The sequence below is a fragment of the Piliocolobus tephrosceles genome, chromosome 19 (genome assembly GCF_002776525.5).
Source record: "Piliocolobus tephrosceles isolate RC106 chromosome 19, ASM277652v3, whole genome shotgun sequence".
NCBI lineage: Eukaryota > Metazoa > Chordata > Mammalia > Primates > Cercopithecidae > Piliocolobus > Piliocolobus tephrosceles.
Genome location: NC_045452.1, coordinates 518,439 through 533,802, shown reverse-complemented (window position 1 = coordinate 533,802; position 15,364 = coordinate 518,439). Strand labels below are relative to the sequence as shown.

General features: G+C 54.0%; 1 protein-coding gene across 1 annotated transcript in view; it reads right to left on the bottom strand.

Moving 5' to 3' along the window:
• LOC113220472 overlaps positions 1 to 2,147 on the bottom strand; it is a 5,447-nt gene extending 3,300 nt beyond the window's left edge. The window contains exons 1-2 of the mRNA XM_026449596.1: positions 1,750 to 2,147; positions 1,390 to 1,505 (exon numbers count right to left, since the gene is read on the bottom strand). Coding sequence (XP_026305381.1) covers positions 1,390 to 1,505; positions 1,750 to 1,953 — 320 coding nt within the window. The 5' untranslated portion in view covers positions 1,954 to 2,147. The remainder of the gene's footprint in view (positions 1 to 1,389; positions 1,506 to 1,749) is intronic.
• Between the last annotated feature and the right edge of the window lie 13,217 nt (positions 2,148 to 15,364).

Sequence of the window (15,364 nt, the reverse complement as noted above, 5' to 3'; positions counted from 1 at the left end):
GTTTCGATCTCCTGACCTCGTGATCCGCCCACCTCGGCCTCCCAAAGTGCCGGGATTACAGGCGTGAGCCACCATGCCCGGCCTTTTTTTTTTTTTAATTAAGATGCATTCTAAAGTAGTCAGAGGTACAATGATGTCTGAGATTTCCCTTCAAATACTTCAGAAAAAGGCCTAGGGTTATGGAGAGTGAAACACATTTGGCAAGATGGGGACAGTTGCTGAGGCTCATAACAGGTTCTTGGGGGTGTTCCCTGTCATCTCCAGTTTTGTATATGTTTACTTTAATAATAAAAAGTGCTTTAAGTGCCAAACACAGGGCCAGAGACAAGCCACAGGGCCACAAGAAGGACATGGTTAGTCAGTGCCAGGACTCTCTCAACTTTCTTTTTTTTTCTTTTTTGAGACAGAGTCTCACTCTGTTGCCCAGGCTGGAGTACAGTGGCACTATCTCAGCTCACTGCAACCTCCGCCTCCTGGGTTCAAGCAATTCTCCTGCCTCAGCCTCCTGAGTAGCTGGGCTTACAGGCGCCGGTCACCACACCCCACTAATTTTTGTATTTTTAGTAGAGACGGCGGTTTCACCATGTTGGTCAGGCTGGTCTCGAACTCCTAACCTTGTGATCTGCCCGCCTCGGCCTTGTCTCAAAGGGCTGGGATTACAGGCGTGAGCCACCGCACCCGGCTTTTTTTTTTTTTTAATTGAGTCAGGTTTGCTGGGTTGCTTGAGCCAGGCCCTACCTGCAGGTCTTCATCCACCACTCCAAAACACTCACCAAGATGAGCAATGAGGGCTCTCTCTCTCTCTCTCTCTCGGGAAGGCAGCCCAGCCTGCTCAGGATCACACAGCCAGGAAGTAGCAAAGCAGAAGTCAGTCTCCTAACTAAAGAATCTAGCTAGGGGCCGGGCGCAGTGGCTCATGCCTATAATCCCAGCACTTTGGGAGGCCAAGGCGGGCGGATCACAAGGTCAGGAGATCGAGACCATCCTGGCCAACATGGTGAAACCCCGTCTCTACTAAAAATACAAAAATTAGCTGGGCGTGGTGGTGGGCGCCTGTAATCCCAGCTACTCAGGAGGCTGAGGCAGGAGAATCGTCTGAACCCAGGAGGTGGAGGTTGCAGTGAGCCGAGATCAGTGCCATTGCACTCCAGCCTGGGTCACAAGGCAAGACTCCGTCTCAAAAAAAAAGAAAAAAAGAATCTAGCTAAGGGCAGCGCCTCTCCTTCTCCCAGGTCCGGATTGCTCAGGCCCCTTCCTGCTCTGGATAAAACTTGGTCCAAGGAGGGCAAATCCAACCGAAAGAGTGGAGGTGGTCATCTAGCCCTCGGCCTGGCTGCATTGGGCTCAGACCCCCCGCAGGGCCTAGCACGGGTAGAGGTTGATTCTGACCCCGGGAGTAGAGGTGCACGCGGTGTATGCTCTGCTTCAGCTGCTCCACCCGCTCGTGTATCTCCAGGACGCCCGTGCTGTTGCAATGGTTCAGCTCCCCCTGCACAACACTTCGCCTGCAACAAGAGTGGGAGAGGCAGGGCAGGGGGAGGTCCGGGGCGTGAGATGCCTGCCCGCTCCACTCCCCAGGCTGTGCAGCCTCAGTTTTCTGATAGATCCTACCCTGCGGCCCCAGCTACGCCGACTGCTACCTCTCCACCCCACCCCCAAAGCTCCAATTGTCGGAGCTCTGCCCTAGGGGACGGCGGACCCGGATAGTAACAGTTTCCACCCAGTCGGTCCCAAGTCCCGCGGCCGCACCCGGAGAAGAGAGAGGAGCCCACGCTGTTCCAATTGCACCACCCTCTCCGCCAGCGACGGGTTGCGGTCGAGACGGTGGAAGAGGCGGCGCAGCGCGCGCTCAAGTGTGGTGTCCGCCTGCCTGTCCAAGTCTTCCTCGGAGATTTGCTGGCAGAAGGTTTCGCTCTGCGGGAACTCGCTGTCGAACTCGTCCAGGATCTCCATGGCGAGCACTGCTGGAGAGGCCGGGAGGCCTGGGAGCGGGGCAGGCGTCTGGGCGGGGCTCCCGTGGGTCTCGGCGCGCCGACCGCCACCTGCCCCGAGGCCGGAGCGCAGGGTCACCAAGGTCAGCTGGGCCCGTCTTGTGGGACCGCAGGGACTAATCCTCTCGCACTTCGGCCGCCGCGCAAGTGCGGACTCTCTAGCCTACTGCAGCTGTCCCGCCCCGGCCCGCCCCAGCCAATCCCCGCGGAAGCCGGGGGCGGAGCCAACCCCCGGGCGCCGGCCGTACGTGACAATGCCAGTTGCTCTGGGCACGCGCGCTCACGACCTCGAGGGGGCGAACGCGGCTGCGCGGGTCCTGGCGCAGTTCTGCAGGGGCCATCGGGCCTTTGACCTGGGCCTGGCTCTTGGCCGCGCCGAGGACGTGGTTGGTCAGCAACTTCTTTAAGGCCCCCACCTCTCGGCAGGCCTCCAGTCCCCTCCGACGGGGGCCCCTCCTCGCTGTCTGTACCCTCCCGGGCCTCAAGCCGCGCTTCCCCCTCATGCAGGCAAGGCCTCGAGAACTTCGCTCCGCCCCCAACCCCTCTAGTTCCGACGTCTCACCCTCCTCTCTCCCCCTCTCTCTCCAGCGGCCTCCCCAGCTTCTGTCCTCTCCTCCCCGTTGCAGCCACTTGTTTGCTCAGTACTTGCTGTCGCTTCTTTACCAGCATCTCCGGCCCCTCCTCAGTGTCCTTTTCCTCCTGTCCCACCTCACTGTCCTTTTCCTCTTGCCCCTCGAATGCATTTCTGAAGGTCCTTGCTTCACCGTCTCATCTGGGACGATCTTACACACTTCTTGGTCCTGATTAGAACCCATAACTGACTGAAAAACCCACCTACTGTGTCTCACCCTTCAGCTCCAGACCCACATCCAAATGACCACTGGGGATGATTCTTGGACACCTCATGCTGAACATATCCACATTCACACACAGGTTCTTACCCCTGAAAGCTACTTTTCTTACCCCTCCCCACTCCTGCTTGGTCAGCCACTGACCCCAGCCACTAACAAGGGGGTGCACCCTCGACTGCGTCCTCCCTTGTCCTCTCCTTGTCCCCCATCAGCCCTGAGATCCATGGAGTATGCCTGAGACGTCTAATCAGATTTTTCTTCTCCTACTGCTAAACCACCAGCCCTCAGCTCTCCCAACATAGGAAGTGGCATTTGTTTCCTCCTACTTGGGGACAACCAAAGAATGAGGTCTGTCCTGAGCATCTTGTCTAGGAGTGCAGGCAGAGACTCGGTCAGGTACACCTGGACTCAAATCTCTATTCTGCCTCCTGCCCAGTGTGACTTAAAAAATGAATTTTTTTTTTTTTTTTTTTTGAGATGGAGTCTTGCTCTGTCGCCCAGGCTGGAGTGCAGTGGCGCTATCTCGGATCACTGCAAGCCCCGCCTCCCAGGTTCAAGCCATTCTCCTGCCTCAGCCTCCCGAGTAGCTGGGACTACAGGCGCCCGCCACCACACCCCACCAATTTATTTTTGTATTTTTAGTAGAGAAGGGGTTTCACCGTGTTAGCCAGGATGGTTTCGATCTCCTGACCTCGTGATCCGCCTGCCTCAGCCTCCCAAAGTACTAGGATTACAGGCGTGAGCCGCCGCGCCCAGCCGACAAAATGAAACTTTAAAATCTATAGTATGTGCCTTTCTTTTCTTTTCTTCTCTTTGCTTTCTTTCTTTCTCTCTTTTTTTCCTGTCTCTCTTTCTTTTTTGTCGGAGTCCCACTCTGTCACCAGGCTGGAGTGCAATGGCATGATCTCGGCTTACTGTAACCTCTGCCTCCCGGGTTAAAGAGATTCTCTTGTGTGAGCCTCCAGAGTAGCTCGGACTACAGGCGTGCACCACCACACCCAGCTAATTTTTGTATTTTTAGTAGAGGCGAGGTTTCTCCATATTGGCCAGGCTGGTCTTGAACTCCAGACCTCAGGTGATCCACCCGCTTCGGCCTCCCAGAGAGCTGGGATTACAGGCATGAGCCACCGTGCCTGGCCAGTATGTGCCTTTTTTCTTTCTTTTTTTTTTTAAGACAGTCTTGCTCTCTCGCCCAGGCTGGAGTGAAATGGCATGATCTCCGCTAACTACAAGCTCCGCCTCCCGGGTTCACACCATTCTCCTGCCTCAGCCTCCCGAGTAGCTGGGACTACAGGCGCCTGTCACCACGCCTGGCTAATTTTTTGTATTTTTAGTAGAGACAGGGGTTTCACTGTGTTAGCCAGGATGGTCTCGATCTCCTGACGTCGTGATCCACCCGCCTTGGCCTCCCAAAGTGCTGGGATTACAGGCGTGAGCCACTGCGCCCGGCCCATGCCTTTTTTCATACAGGACAAGCACCCCCTTGAGGGTCGAGCAGATCCCTAATCACCCTCCCATCTTGGGTTATTATTCTAATAACCCATGCTTCACACTTCATACCTTTATTTGTATTTTTAAAAAGTGTAGGCCAGCACAGTGGCTCACGGCTCCCAGCACTTTGAGAGGCGGAGGCAGGTGGATCACCTGAGGTCAGGAATTCGAGACTAGCCTGGCAAACATGGCCAAACCCCATCTCTACTAAAAATACAAAAAATTAGCCTGGTGTGGTGGCACATTCCTGTAATCCCAGCTACTTGGGAAGCTGAGGCAGGAGAATCGCTTGAACCCAGGTGGCAGAGGTTGTGATGAGCCGAGATTGTGCCATTGCACTCCAGCCTGGACAACAAGAGCGAAACTCTGTCTCAAAAAAAAAAAAAAAAAAAAAAAGGTATTGGGCCCCTGCTCTTTGTTCGGGCACTGCCAAGAGATTTTTTTCTTTTTTTGTTTTTCAGACGGAGTTTCCCTCTTCTTGTCCAGGCTGGAGTGCAATGGTGCAATCTCAGCTCCCCGCAACCTCTGCCTCCTGGATTCAAGTGATTCTCCTGCCTCAGCCTCCCGAGTAGCTGGGATTACAGGCATGCACCACCACACCAGGCTAATTTTTTGTATTTTTAGTAGACACGGGGTTTGGCCATGTTTGCCAGGCTGGTCTCGAATTCCTGACCTTAGGTAATCCACCCACCTTGGCCTCCCAAAGTGCTGGGATTACAGGCATGAGCCACTGTACCTGGCCAGAGAGATTTTTTAAATGACATTTGTCTCTGTCCTCAGGCTCCCAGTCTAATGGACACTTCTGCCACAGGGAGAAAATTTTGATTTAGGCCAGGTGCGGTGGCTCACACCTGTAATCCCAGCACTTTGGGAGGCCCAGAAGGGCAGATCATGAGGTCAAGAATTCAAGACCAGCCTAGCCAACATGGTGAAACTCTTGTTTCTACTAAAAATATAAAAATTAGCTGGGCGTGGTGGCACGCACCTGTAGTCCCAGCTACTTGGGAAGCTGAGGCAGAAGAATCGCTTGAACCTGGGAGGCAGAGGTTGCAGTGAGCCGAGATTGTGCCACTGTACTCCAGCCTGGGTGACAGAGCAAGACTCCATCTTAAAAAAAAAAAAAAAAAAATGGATTTAACAGGCTGTGCTGCAGGAACATTCAATGCTGTGGAGCCCAGGGAAGGCTTCCACAGGGAAGGAGCCCATGAGCAGAGCCCTGAGTTCAGTCCCCCCCAGCAAGAGCAGGAGACAGTTGCATGGGGGTCTCCAGCCAGTGGGTACAGAATCTGTACAGGACTGATGGGTGGCCACCAGCCATGGCCCCTGGTGCCTAGAGGAAGGGAGGATGGATCTAAGTCAAATGACCCTGGGATCAAGGAACCCCAAGGGATCAGGACTAGGAAGGCAAGGAACATGTGTCATTGCCCCTGTTCCACCCACGGGTGCCAGGGCTTCTCTCCCCAGGATAGGGGTAAAGCAGTTTCCCAATGTGCCCAGCTAGGGGTGAGGGGAACTCCCAAAAGCCCATCTGGAAACCTAGTCCTCTAAGATTTGAGGCCAGGCATGGTGGCTCACGCCTGTAATCCCAACACTTTGGGAGGCCAAGGAGGGAGGACCACGAGGTCAGGAGACTGAGACCATCATGGCCAACACAGTGAAACCCCATCTCTACTAAAAATACAAAAAAGTAGGCATGATGGCACATGCCTGTAATCGCAGATACTTGGGAGGCTGAGGCAGGAGAATCGCTTGAACCCAGGAGGTGGGGGTTGCAGTGAGCCAAGATTGTGCCGCTGCACTCTTAGCCTGGGTGACAGAGTGAGACTCCATCTCAAAAAAATAAAATAAAAAAAGATTTGAATGACCGTCACTGGGCACATAGAAACCTTTTGCACTGTGTCAGGTCTGATGGTAGAGATGGTCATCCAAGCATGCCTGGGGTCAGGCTCCTTGGAAGTTCAGCTCCAACCCCTCATTCCAGCCAGGATGGTTGGCATACTAGACACTTCTCAGTCCCTCCTGAAGGTTCAGGGCACACCTCTCTGTAAGAGAACAAACTGGCATGGTTGGTAGGCATCATTTGCAGGCTTTGTATCCCAAGTCCACCCATCCATCTCACATAGTACCACTCCAGCTGAGTCCACATATGACTGATGCCCTGGGGTGAAGGCTGCCTCCTGGAAGGCCTGCCTTACCCCCACCTCCCCAACTGCTACCCAGAAGAACATTCTCTCCAGAGCCTGTCCCTGTTCAAGCTCCTGGCAAGGACTGGGTCCAAGCCAGGCCCAGAATGATCTTCCATGCAAAGGAGTGGGCCTGTATTTCCCCTAAGACCCTGACCAGGCCTGGGGTCCCAGTCTTACCACAGGGACCCAATGTGGAAAGACCTTCAAACAAGAGCTTTTCAGAAGCTGGGGTGGTCTGCTCCTGCACCTGTCCAGCCATGACCAGGATGGAGAGTTTAGGGATGATCCTCCAGCTCTGCACCCACCTGATCCTCTGATGGAGGGTCCAGTCCAGCTTCATATCTGTGCCTAACCAGTGGAAACACTTACCCTCTGGGCACCTCAACTGAAAAGTGGAGTGAGGCAGCAAGCTCCCTTTCCCCTTCCCAGGGTAGCAGGCCGGACCTGACCGATGCCCTTTCATCATTGCACTGCTTCCCAGTGGCCCACAGTAGTGCAACAGGGAAAGAGTGTCGGGCAGGCCTGCCAGTGCCTCCTACAGGGTGGTCTGTAGGGATCTGAGACCTGGAATGTGGGCTGGCTGGGGCGGGGCCTCTGCCTGGGGGAAGGGTGCCCTCTGACCCCAGAGGCCCAGGCCTGGCTAGATCTCAAGTTTCCATGGAGAAGGGAGCGAATTGGGCAGGGGGGAGGGGAGGGCCTGCAAGCCCAAGAGGCCCTGCCTGGGGAGTGGGAGGTGAGGGTTGTAGGGAGGGAGATCCCCAAGGCTGGTCCCAGATGCTTTGACAATATCATTGCACTGCTTCTCAGAGCACAGTAGTGCAACCTCGTCAGAGCACCTGCGGTCAGCAGGGGGGACCCCACCACCCCCAATACATGCAGGGCGGGAAGCTCAACCACGGATGGGTGGGTGGGGCCAGAGCCCCTGTCCAGTCCATCTGGGCAGGGAAGGAGGCCGCAGCGGGGTGCGTCCTTGGGGTCTTCAGAACCCAGGACACCCAGGCCTTTCCCAGAACGCTCCGGATTGAGGTGGAGAAGAAACCCCAGACTAGGGGGTAGTTCCAATCCAGAGCAGGAGCTGATGGGCCACGCAGGGGAGAGGGCGCACACACAAAGACGGACCGGCGTTCAGCCGCAGTCCAAAGCCGGCTAGCGCCCGGAGCGGGGTGGGTACAGCCCGACGACCCAGCGCCCTGACTCAGCCCGCGGCTCCAGGAGAAAAAGGGCGGCCCCACCCCGGGACGACGCGCCCTTTCTAGCTGACGACCCCATCCCTTCCCTGGCCCCTTACCCTGCACTACATAGGCTCCGGGTTCTGTTCTAACATATTCTTCTGCCTGGAGGCCCAGAGCGGAGCAGAGGATGGGGGTCCCCACCCTTCTAGAGTTCCCTGTTCCAAAGAGGGCGCCCGGGATCCCAGCCGCGCCCCTCCGCCTGACCCGCCGGGTAGGGCCGCGCAGCCCAACCCAGGATCCCCTCCTCAGACCCAGCTACTCACGCAGACATCCCTTCCGCCCAGGGCCGGGTCGGGACGCGGAGGGTTAGATGGAGGAGGATCCCGGCCATCGTCTGCCCCCGGGTCCCCAACCAGACGACCCTGCATCTCGTGGCGGCCCCTCGCCTGCCGGCTCCATCTTTAACCGGCTGACAGTCGGAGGGGCCGGGCCCCCGACTCCTTAGCATAGCGCTGCGCTCATTGGCCGGCGCTGGCGCGGGGATTCACCTCCTGCACGCCTATTGGCTGAGACGGGAGCGATTTCAAAATAGCCTCCGGGCTCCCATTGGCCCGGCGCCGGCCGAGTCTCGGGCTCCGTGGTTTTAACAATGAGTTTTACAAACACTTTTTCCCCATTCATAACTTATCAAATGGAACTTTGCCCGCCTTTTCTCAGCTCCAATCTCTGCAAGTTTTCTAGCGACACCGACAAGAGCGCTTGGAAGCCGGGTGAGGGACGCCAGGCGAGAGCCCGCCGTGGGGGAGGCCGAGACCCTCTGGAAATTCCCGAACCCCCAGCCAAGCCTGCTGTGAACGCGGCCGCGGTCTTTGTTGTGCGTGCTGAGGTTGCTCTCTGGGATATTCGGACGTGGTGGGCTTCCGAACTGGGGTAGCCCCCCCTCCCAACTCAGCCACCCCGGATCGCCCGGCAGGACGCGAGTGGGGCTTTCATGAAAACCCCCGGGTATGACTGGGCTATGGAGACCCGGTCCTGGGCCCCGTGGTCTTTTGGATCTGTGGGAAATACGGGGAACGGAGTGTAAGCTTTGCTTTCTTCGTGATTGTGATCCACTTTGCGGATAAGCATTCATTAAGCGCCTACCCTCCGCTGATGACTAGGAAGTATATTGGTCACCGGGCTCTTGAACGGCTCGTAGGGGGAAGGGGGAAACTGTGCTTAGACAACTGTGCCCCTGTAACCCCTCCTGCTTTATCATCAGTCCAATGGCTGAGAGCAAATGTTTTTGAGGCAGGCAGAGATGGTTTTGAATCTTTATGAACCCCTGCTGCCTTCTTGCAAAACTGAGATGGCAATCAAACCTGCTCTATATAGGGCTGGCTGTTGCCAGGAGCAAATGAGATGCCGTGTAAATTGTTGGCCCAGCACCTGGCATTTAATAAGTTTTCACTAAAAGTGAGTTCTGCTGCCACTGCAGTTTTTATTTTTAGTCTCGTCCTGCATTCTGCCTGGAACAATCTTATCTGCTCCCACAGCTTGGGCTTTGGTCGCCCAGGGATTCCCACTTGCGCACTGTTGGGTTCCTCTTAGTCAAGGCTCCTCACCTCACTGCTTACCCATGTGTGGTGGTGGGGGTGGGGAAATAGAGAGGGAGGAGTGGGCTTTGACAGCCCACAGGAGCTGGGGTTGGACCACAAGAGTGCCCCCTTGGATTTGCAGGGTGATATGTTTTGGCTCTGTGTCCCCAGCCTAATCGCATCTAGAATTGTAATCCCCAAGTATCAAGAGAGGGAGCTGGTGGGAAGTGATTGGATCATGGGGGCACTTTCCCCCATGCTGTTCTCATGCTGATAGTGAAGGAGTTCTCACAAAATCTGATGGTTTTAAAAGTGGCAGTTTTGTGGCTGGGTGCGGTGGCTCAAGCCTGTAATCCCAGCACTTTGGGAGGCCGAGACGGGCGGATCACGAGGTCAGGAGATCGAGACCATCCTGGCTAACCCGGTGAAACCCTGTCTCTACTAAAAATACAAAAAAAACTAGCCGGGCGAGGTGGTGGGCGCCTGTAGTCCCAGCTACTCTGGAGGCTGAGGCAGGAGAATGGCGTAAACCCGGGAGGCGGAGCTTGCAGTGAACTGAGATCTGGCCACTGCACTCCAGCCCGGGTGACAGAGCAAGACTCCGCCTCAAAAAAAAAAAAAAAAAAAAAAAGTGGCAGTTTCCCAGCCTGGCCAACATGGTGAAATCCTGTCTCTACTAGAAATACAAAAATTAGCCAGGTGTGGTGGTGTACGCCTGTAGTCCCAGCTACTCAGGAGACTGAGGCAGGAGAATTGCTTGAACCTGGGAGGCAGAGGTTGCAGTGAGCTGATATCACACCACTGCACTCCAGCCTGGGCGACAAAACAAGACTCCATCTCAAAAATAAATAAAAGTGGCAGTTTCCCCTGAGTACTCTCTCTCTCTCCTGTCACTGTGCCAGACATGACTTGCTTGCCCTTTGCCTTCCGCCATGACTGTAAGTTTCCTGAGGCCTCTCCAGCCATGCAGAACTGTGAGTCAATTAAATCTCTTCTTTATAAGTTACCCAGTCTCAAGTAGTATCTTTTTTTTTTTTTTTTAACTGAGACAGTTTCGCTCTCATCACTCAGGCTGGAGTGCAATGGCACAACCTTGGCTCACTGCAACCTCTGCCTCCCAGGTTCAAGCAATTCTCCTGCCTCAGCCTCCTAAGCAGCTGGGATTACAGGTGCCCACCACTACTCCCAGCTAATTTTTGTTTTTGTTTTGAGACAGAGTTTTGCTCCTGTCACCTAGGCTGGAATGCAACGGTATGATCTTGGCTCACTGCGACTTCCGCCTCCCAGGTTCAAGTGATTCTCCTGCCTTAGCCTCTGGAGTAGCTGGGATTGCAGGTGCCCGCCACCACGCCCAGCTAATTTTTTTTTTTTTTTTTGAGACGGGGTCTCGCCCTGTCCCCCCGGCTGGAGTGCACTGGTGCGATCTCGGCTTACTGCAAGCTCCGCCTCCTGGGTTCACGCCATTCTCCTGCCTCAGCCTCCCAAGTAGCTGGGACTACAGGCGCCCGCCACAGCGCCCAGCTAATTTTTTGTATTTTTAGTAGAGACGGGATTTCACTGTGGTCTCGATCTCCTGACCTTGTGATCCACCCGCCTCGGCCTCCCAAAGTGCTGGGATTACAGGCGTGAGCCACTGTGCCCGGCTAATTTTTTGTATTTTTAGTAGAGACGGGGTTTCACCATGTTAGGCAGGCTGGTCTCAAATGCCTGACCTCAGGTGATCCACCCGCCTCGGCCTCCCAAAGTGGTGGGATTACAGGCATAAGCCATGGTATCCAGCCAATCCCAGCGAATTTTTGTATTTTTAGTAGAGACAAGGTTTCACCATGTTGGCCAGGCTGGTCTCAAACTCCTGCCCTCAGGTGATCCGCCTGCCTTAGCCTCCCAAAGGCATGAGCCACCGTGCCCAGCCTCACGTAGTATCTTTATAACAGTGTGAGAACGGATGAATACATAGGCTGTAGTCCACCCTGTTGGTGCCCCACCCACATCCCCTTGGCACTCACCTCTACAGAAAGGATGCTCATGGCCACCACCTAAGGCTCACCCTGGGGTCCTTATTCTGGCTTCAGGAGTCCCTTAGCCAATGTACAAGGCCAGTGCAAAGTGCTACACAGTGGCTCCTGCCACGCACTCAGCAGACCCAGCCTGTGAGGGAAACTACTTTGGGAGGTAAGTACCTCACTTCCTTGCCCCTTGGGTGGAATAGCTTTTATTTATTTATTTATTTATTGAGATAGACTCTCACTCTGTCGCCCAGGCTGGAGTGCCTCAGCCACCCAAGTAGCTGGGATTACAGGCATGCACCACTGTGCCCAATTAATTTTTGTATTTTTTTTTTTTTAGTAGAGCTGGGGTTTCGCCTTGTTGACCAGACTGATCTCGAACTCCTAGCTTCAAGTGATCCACCCACCTTGGTCTCCCAATGTGCTGGGATTACAAGTGAGAGCCACTGCACCCTGCTGGGTAGGATAACTTTGATGCACATTCTGCACTGGGTCCCAGAGATCCCCAATGGGATTGAGCTCCAGTTGCCCACGGAGGTAATTTGCTCAATAATGTACCTTTCACTGGCTTCTTTCCCGTCCCCTCTCACAGCCCCATTCCTCTATGCCAGCAATACTTCCATTCAAATACTCTCAGGTCAAATGAGTGATGGGAGAGGTGGCTAGACTTGTAGATGATCCTCAAGAAGTTTAACGATGAAGACAGGTGCAGTGGCTCACAGTCATAATTCCAACATTTTCAGAAGCCAAGGCGGGGGCCAGGCGCAGTTGCTTACGCCTGCAATCCCAGCACTTTGGGAGGCTGAGGCAGGCACATCACCTGAGGTCAGGAGTTCGAGACCAGCCTGGTCAACATGGCAAAAGCCCATCTCTGCTAAAAAATACAAAAATCAGGCAGGTTGTAGTGGCACATGCCTGTAATTCCAGCTATTCGGGAAGCTAGGCAGGAGAATTGCTGGAATCCGGGAGGCAGAGGTTGCATTAAGTCACTGCACTGCCTGAGCGACAGAGTGAGACTCCATCTCAAAAAAAAAGAAAAAAAAAAGAAACCAAGGTGGGAGGATCACTTGAGCCCAGGAGTTTGAGACCAGCCTGGGCAACATAGCAAAAGCCTATCTCGACATAAAATTCAACTATTAGCCAGGTGTGGTATGGTATGCCTGTGGTCCCAGCTACTCAGGAGGCTGAGGTGGGACGACCTCTTAAGCCCAGGAGGTAGAGGTTGCAGTGAGCTGTGATTGAGCCACTATACTCCAGCCTGGGTGACAGACCAAGATCCTATCTCCCCAAAAAAATAAAAAAGAAAAAGCCAGGTGCTGTGGCTTACGCCTACAATTCCAACACTTTGGGAGGCTGAGATGGAAGAATTGCTTAAGCCCAGGAGTTCAAATTCATAATTGGCTAGAGTTTTTCTCCCGTCCCCTCACCCCACCCCGAGCCTTTTTTTTTTCTGAGACGGAGTCTCGTTCTGTCCCCCAGGCTGGAGTGCAGTGGCTGGATCTCAGCTCACTACAAGCTCTGCCTCCCGGGTTCACGCCATTCTCCTGCCTCAGCCTCCCAAGTAGTTGGGACTACAGGCACCCGCCACCTTGCCCAGCTAGTTTTTTTTGTATTCTTTTAGTAGAGACGGGGTTTCACTGTGTTAGCCAGGATGGTGTCGATCTCCTGACCTCGTGATCCGCCCGTCTCGGCCTCCCAAAGTGCTGGGATTACAGGCTTGAGACACCACGCCCGGCCTTTTTTTTTTTTTTTTTTTTTTGAGATGGAATCTCATTCTGTTGTCCAGACTGGAGTGTAGTGGCAGGATCTTGGCTCACTGCAAGCTCTGCCTCCCAGGTTCACTCCATTCTCCTGCCTCAGCCTCCCCAGTAGCTGGGACTACAGGTGCTCGCCACCATGCCCAGCTAATTTTTTTGTATTTTTAGTAGAGACAGAGTTTCACCATGTTAGCCAGGATGGTCTCGATCTCCTGATCTTGTGATCTGCCTGCCTCGGCCTCCCAAAGTGCTGAGATTACAGGCGTGAGCCACTGCCCCTGGCTTTTTTTTTTTTTTTTTTTTTTTTAAAGAGACAGAGTCTCTCTATTGCCCAGCTGGAATGCAGTAGCACCATCATAGCTCACCAACTCTTGGTCTCCAACTCTTGGGCTCAAGCAATCCTTCCACTTCAGCTTCCCAAAGCGCTGAGATTACAGGGCGTGTGCCACCATGTCCAGCTGCTCCATCCTTTAATAAGGTCAACTGAGGCCAGGTATGGTAGTGCACGCCTGTAATCCCAGCACTTTGGCAGGCTGAGGTGAGCAGATCACTTGAGTCCAGGAGTTCGAGACCAGCGTGGGCAACATGGCAAAACCCTGTCTCTAGAAAAAAATACTACAATTAGCTGGGCGTGGTGGTGCATGCCTATAGTCCCAGCTACTCCGGAGGCTGAGGTGGGAAGATCATTTAAACCTGCGAGGTGGAGGTTGCAGCGAACCGAGATCACACCACTTCACTCTAGCCTGGGCAACAGAGACATTGCCTCAAAAACAAAAACAAACCAAAAAAAACCATGAAAGGCCAATTGATTTCTCCAATACAGGGTGCTCTGTCCACACTACTCCGAGCCTCTTCCAGTCAGTTGCCACCCCTAGCCTCTCTCCTTGGGCTCTTTTGTTCTGCTTCAGGGAAGCAAACCATTATACTGAGTAGCTCCGGTGTCCTAGGCCAACCCACAGCAGCCCAGCTGAGTTACCAAGTCCAGGAAGCCTGTAATCTCTGCCGTAACCGCTAGAGGCCACCCACACACCAGCAAAGCTAACAGTTATCCTCCTTTATTAGGGCTCTCCTATTTCATCTGTTCCTGCCTTAAAGGTACCATACTCTGGCTTGCCCAAATTGTGCTTACTCTTCCAGGAAGTCTTCTCAGATATCTGCAGGTAGCAGTTTTACGTGGATGCCTTCCCTTGCAGTATCTTCTGTAGTTCTGTTATCTCACTGATACTTTCAAAGGTCATGGTGGGGGCCTGAGATGCCATGTGCCTAGGCAGGCTAGGGTGGCTGGGGTGCCATTTGCACCGAGTGAGGGAAACTGTGATGCTACTTTCCAGTGGATGGGCAGAATCCTCATCTGTCTCTTGGTCAAATACAGGTGTCAAGACTGCCACAACTGACAGGAGAGTGAGCTCTTCACATCTAGGGATGAGGGAGCTGGAGAGCTTGTGCCTCATCCCAGCTGACAGGGAGTGGGGCTCCCATCCATCCTGCTCTGAGGTCTGGCCTTGGCCCTTAACAGGAAGGTTCATAAAGCTAAGGGGCTGGGGAACTGGGGTCACTTGCCATCAGACCGCCTGAGTGTGGACAGGGGGATGCCCAGGGCAGCACTGGAGTACATGGAAGACCACTGAAAAGATTTAGATTGCACAGTGACACTCGCCTGTAATCCCAGCCACTTGAGAGACTGAGGCAGGAGGAGGCTTGAGCCATGCAGTTCGAGTCCGGCCAGGGCAAAATAGTAAGACCCTGTCTCAAAATAAAAGTAATACAACTGTAATCCCAGCACTTTATGGGAGCAAAGGTGGAAGGATCATTTGAGCTCAGGAATTTGAGACCAGCCAGAGCAATACAGTGAGACCTTGTCTCTACTAAAACAACTTTTAAAATTAGCCAGGGGGAGTGGACACAGTGGTTCATGCCTATAATCCCAGCACTTTGGGAGGCCAAGGTAGGCAGATCACTTCAGGTTGGGAGTTCAAGACCAGCCTGGCCAACATGGTGAAACCCCGTCTCTACTAAAAATGCAAACGTTAGCTGGGCGTGGTGGCGCATGCCTGTAATCCCAGTTACTCAGGAGGCTGAGGCAGGAGGATCACTTGAACCCAGGAGGCAGAGTTTGCAGTGAGCGGAGATCTGCCACTGCATTCCAGCCTGGTGACAGAGCAAGACGTTGTCTCAAAAAAATGAAATAGGCCGGGCGCGGTGGCTCAAGCCTGTAATCCCAGCACTTTGGGAGGCCGAGATGGGTGGATCACGAGGTCAGGAGATCGAGACCATCCTGGCTAACACAGTGAAACCCCGTCTCTACTAAAAAAATACAAAAAAACTAGCCGGGC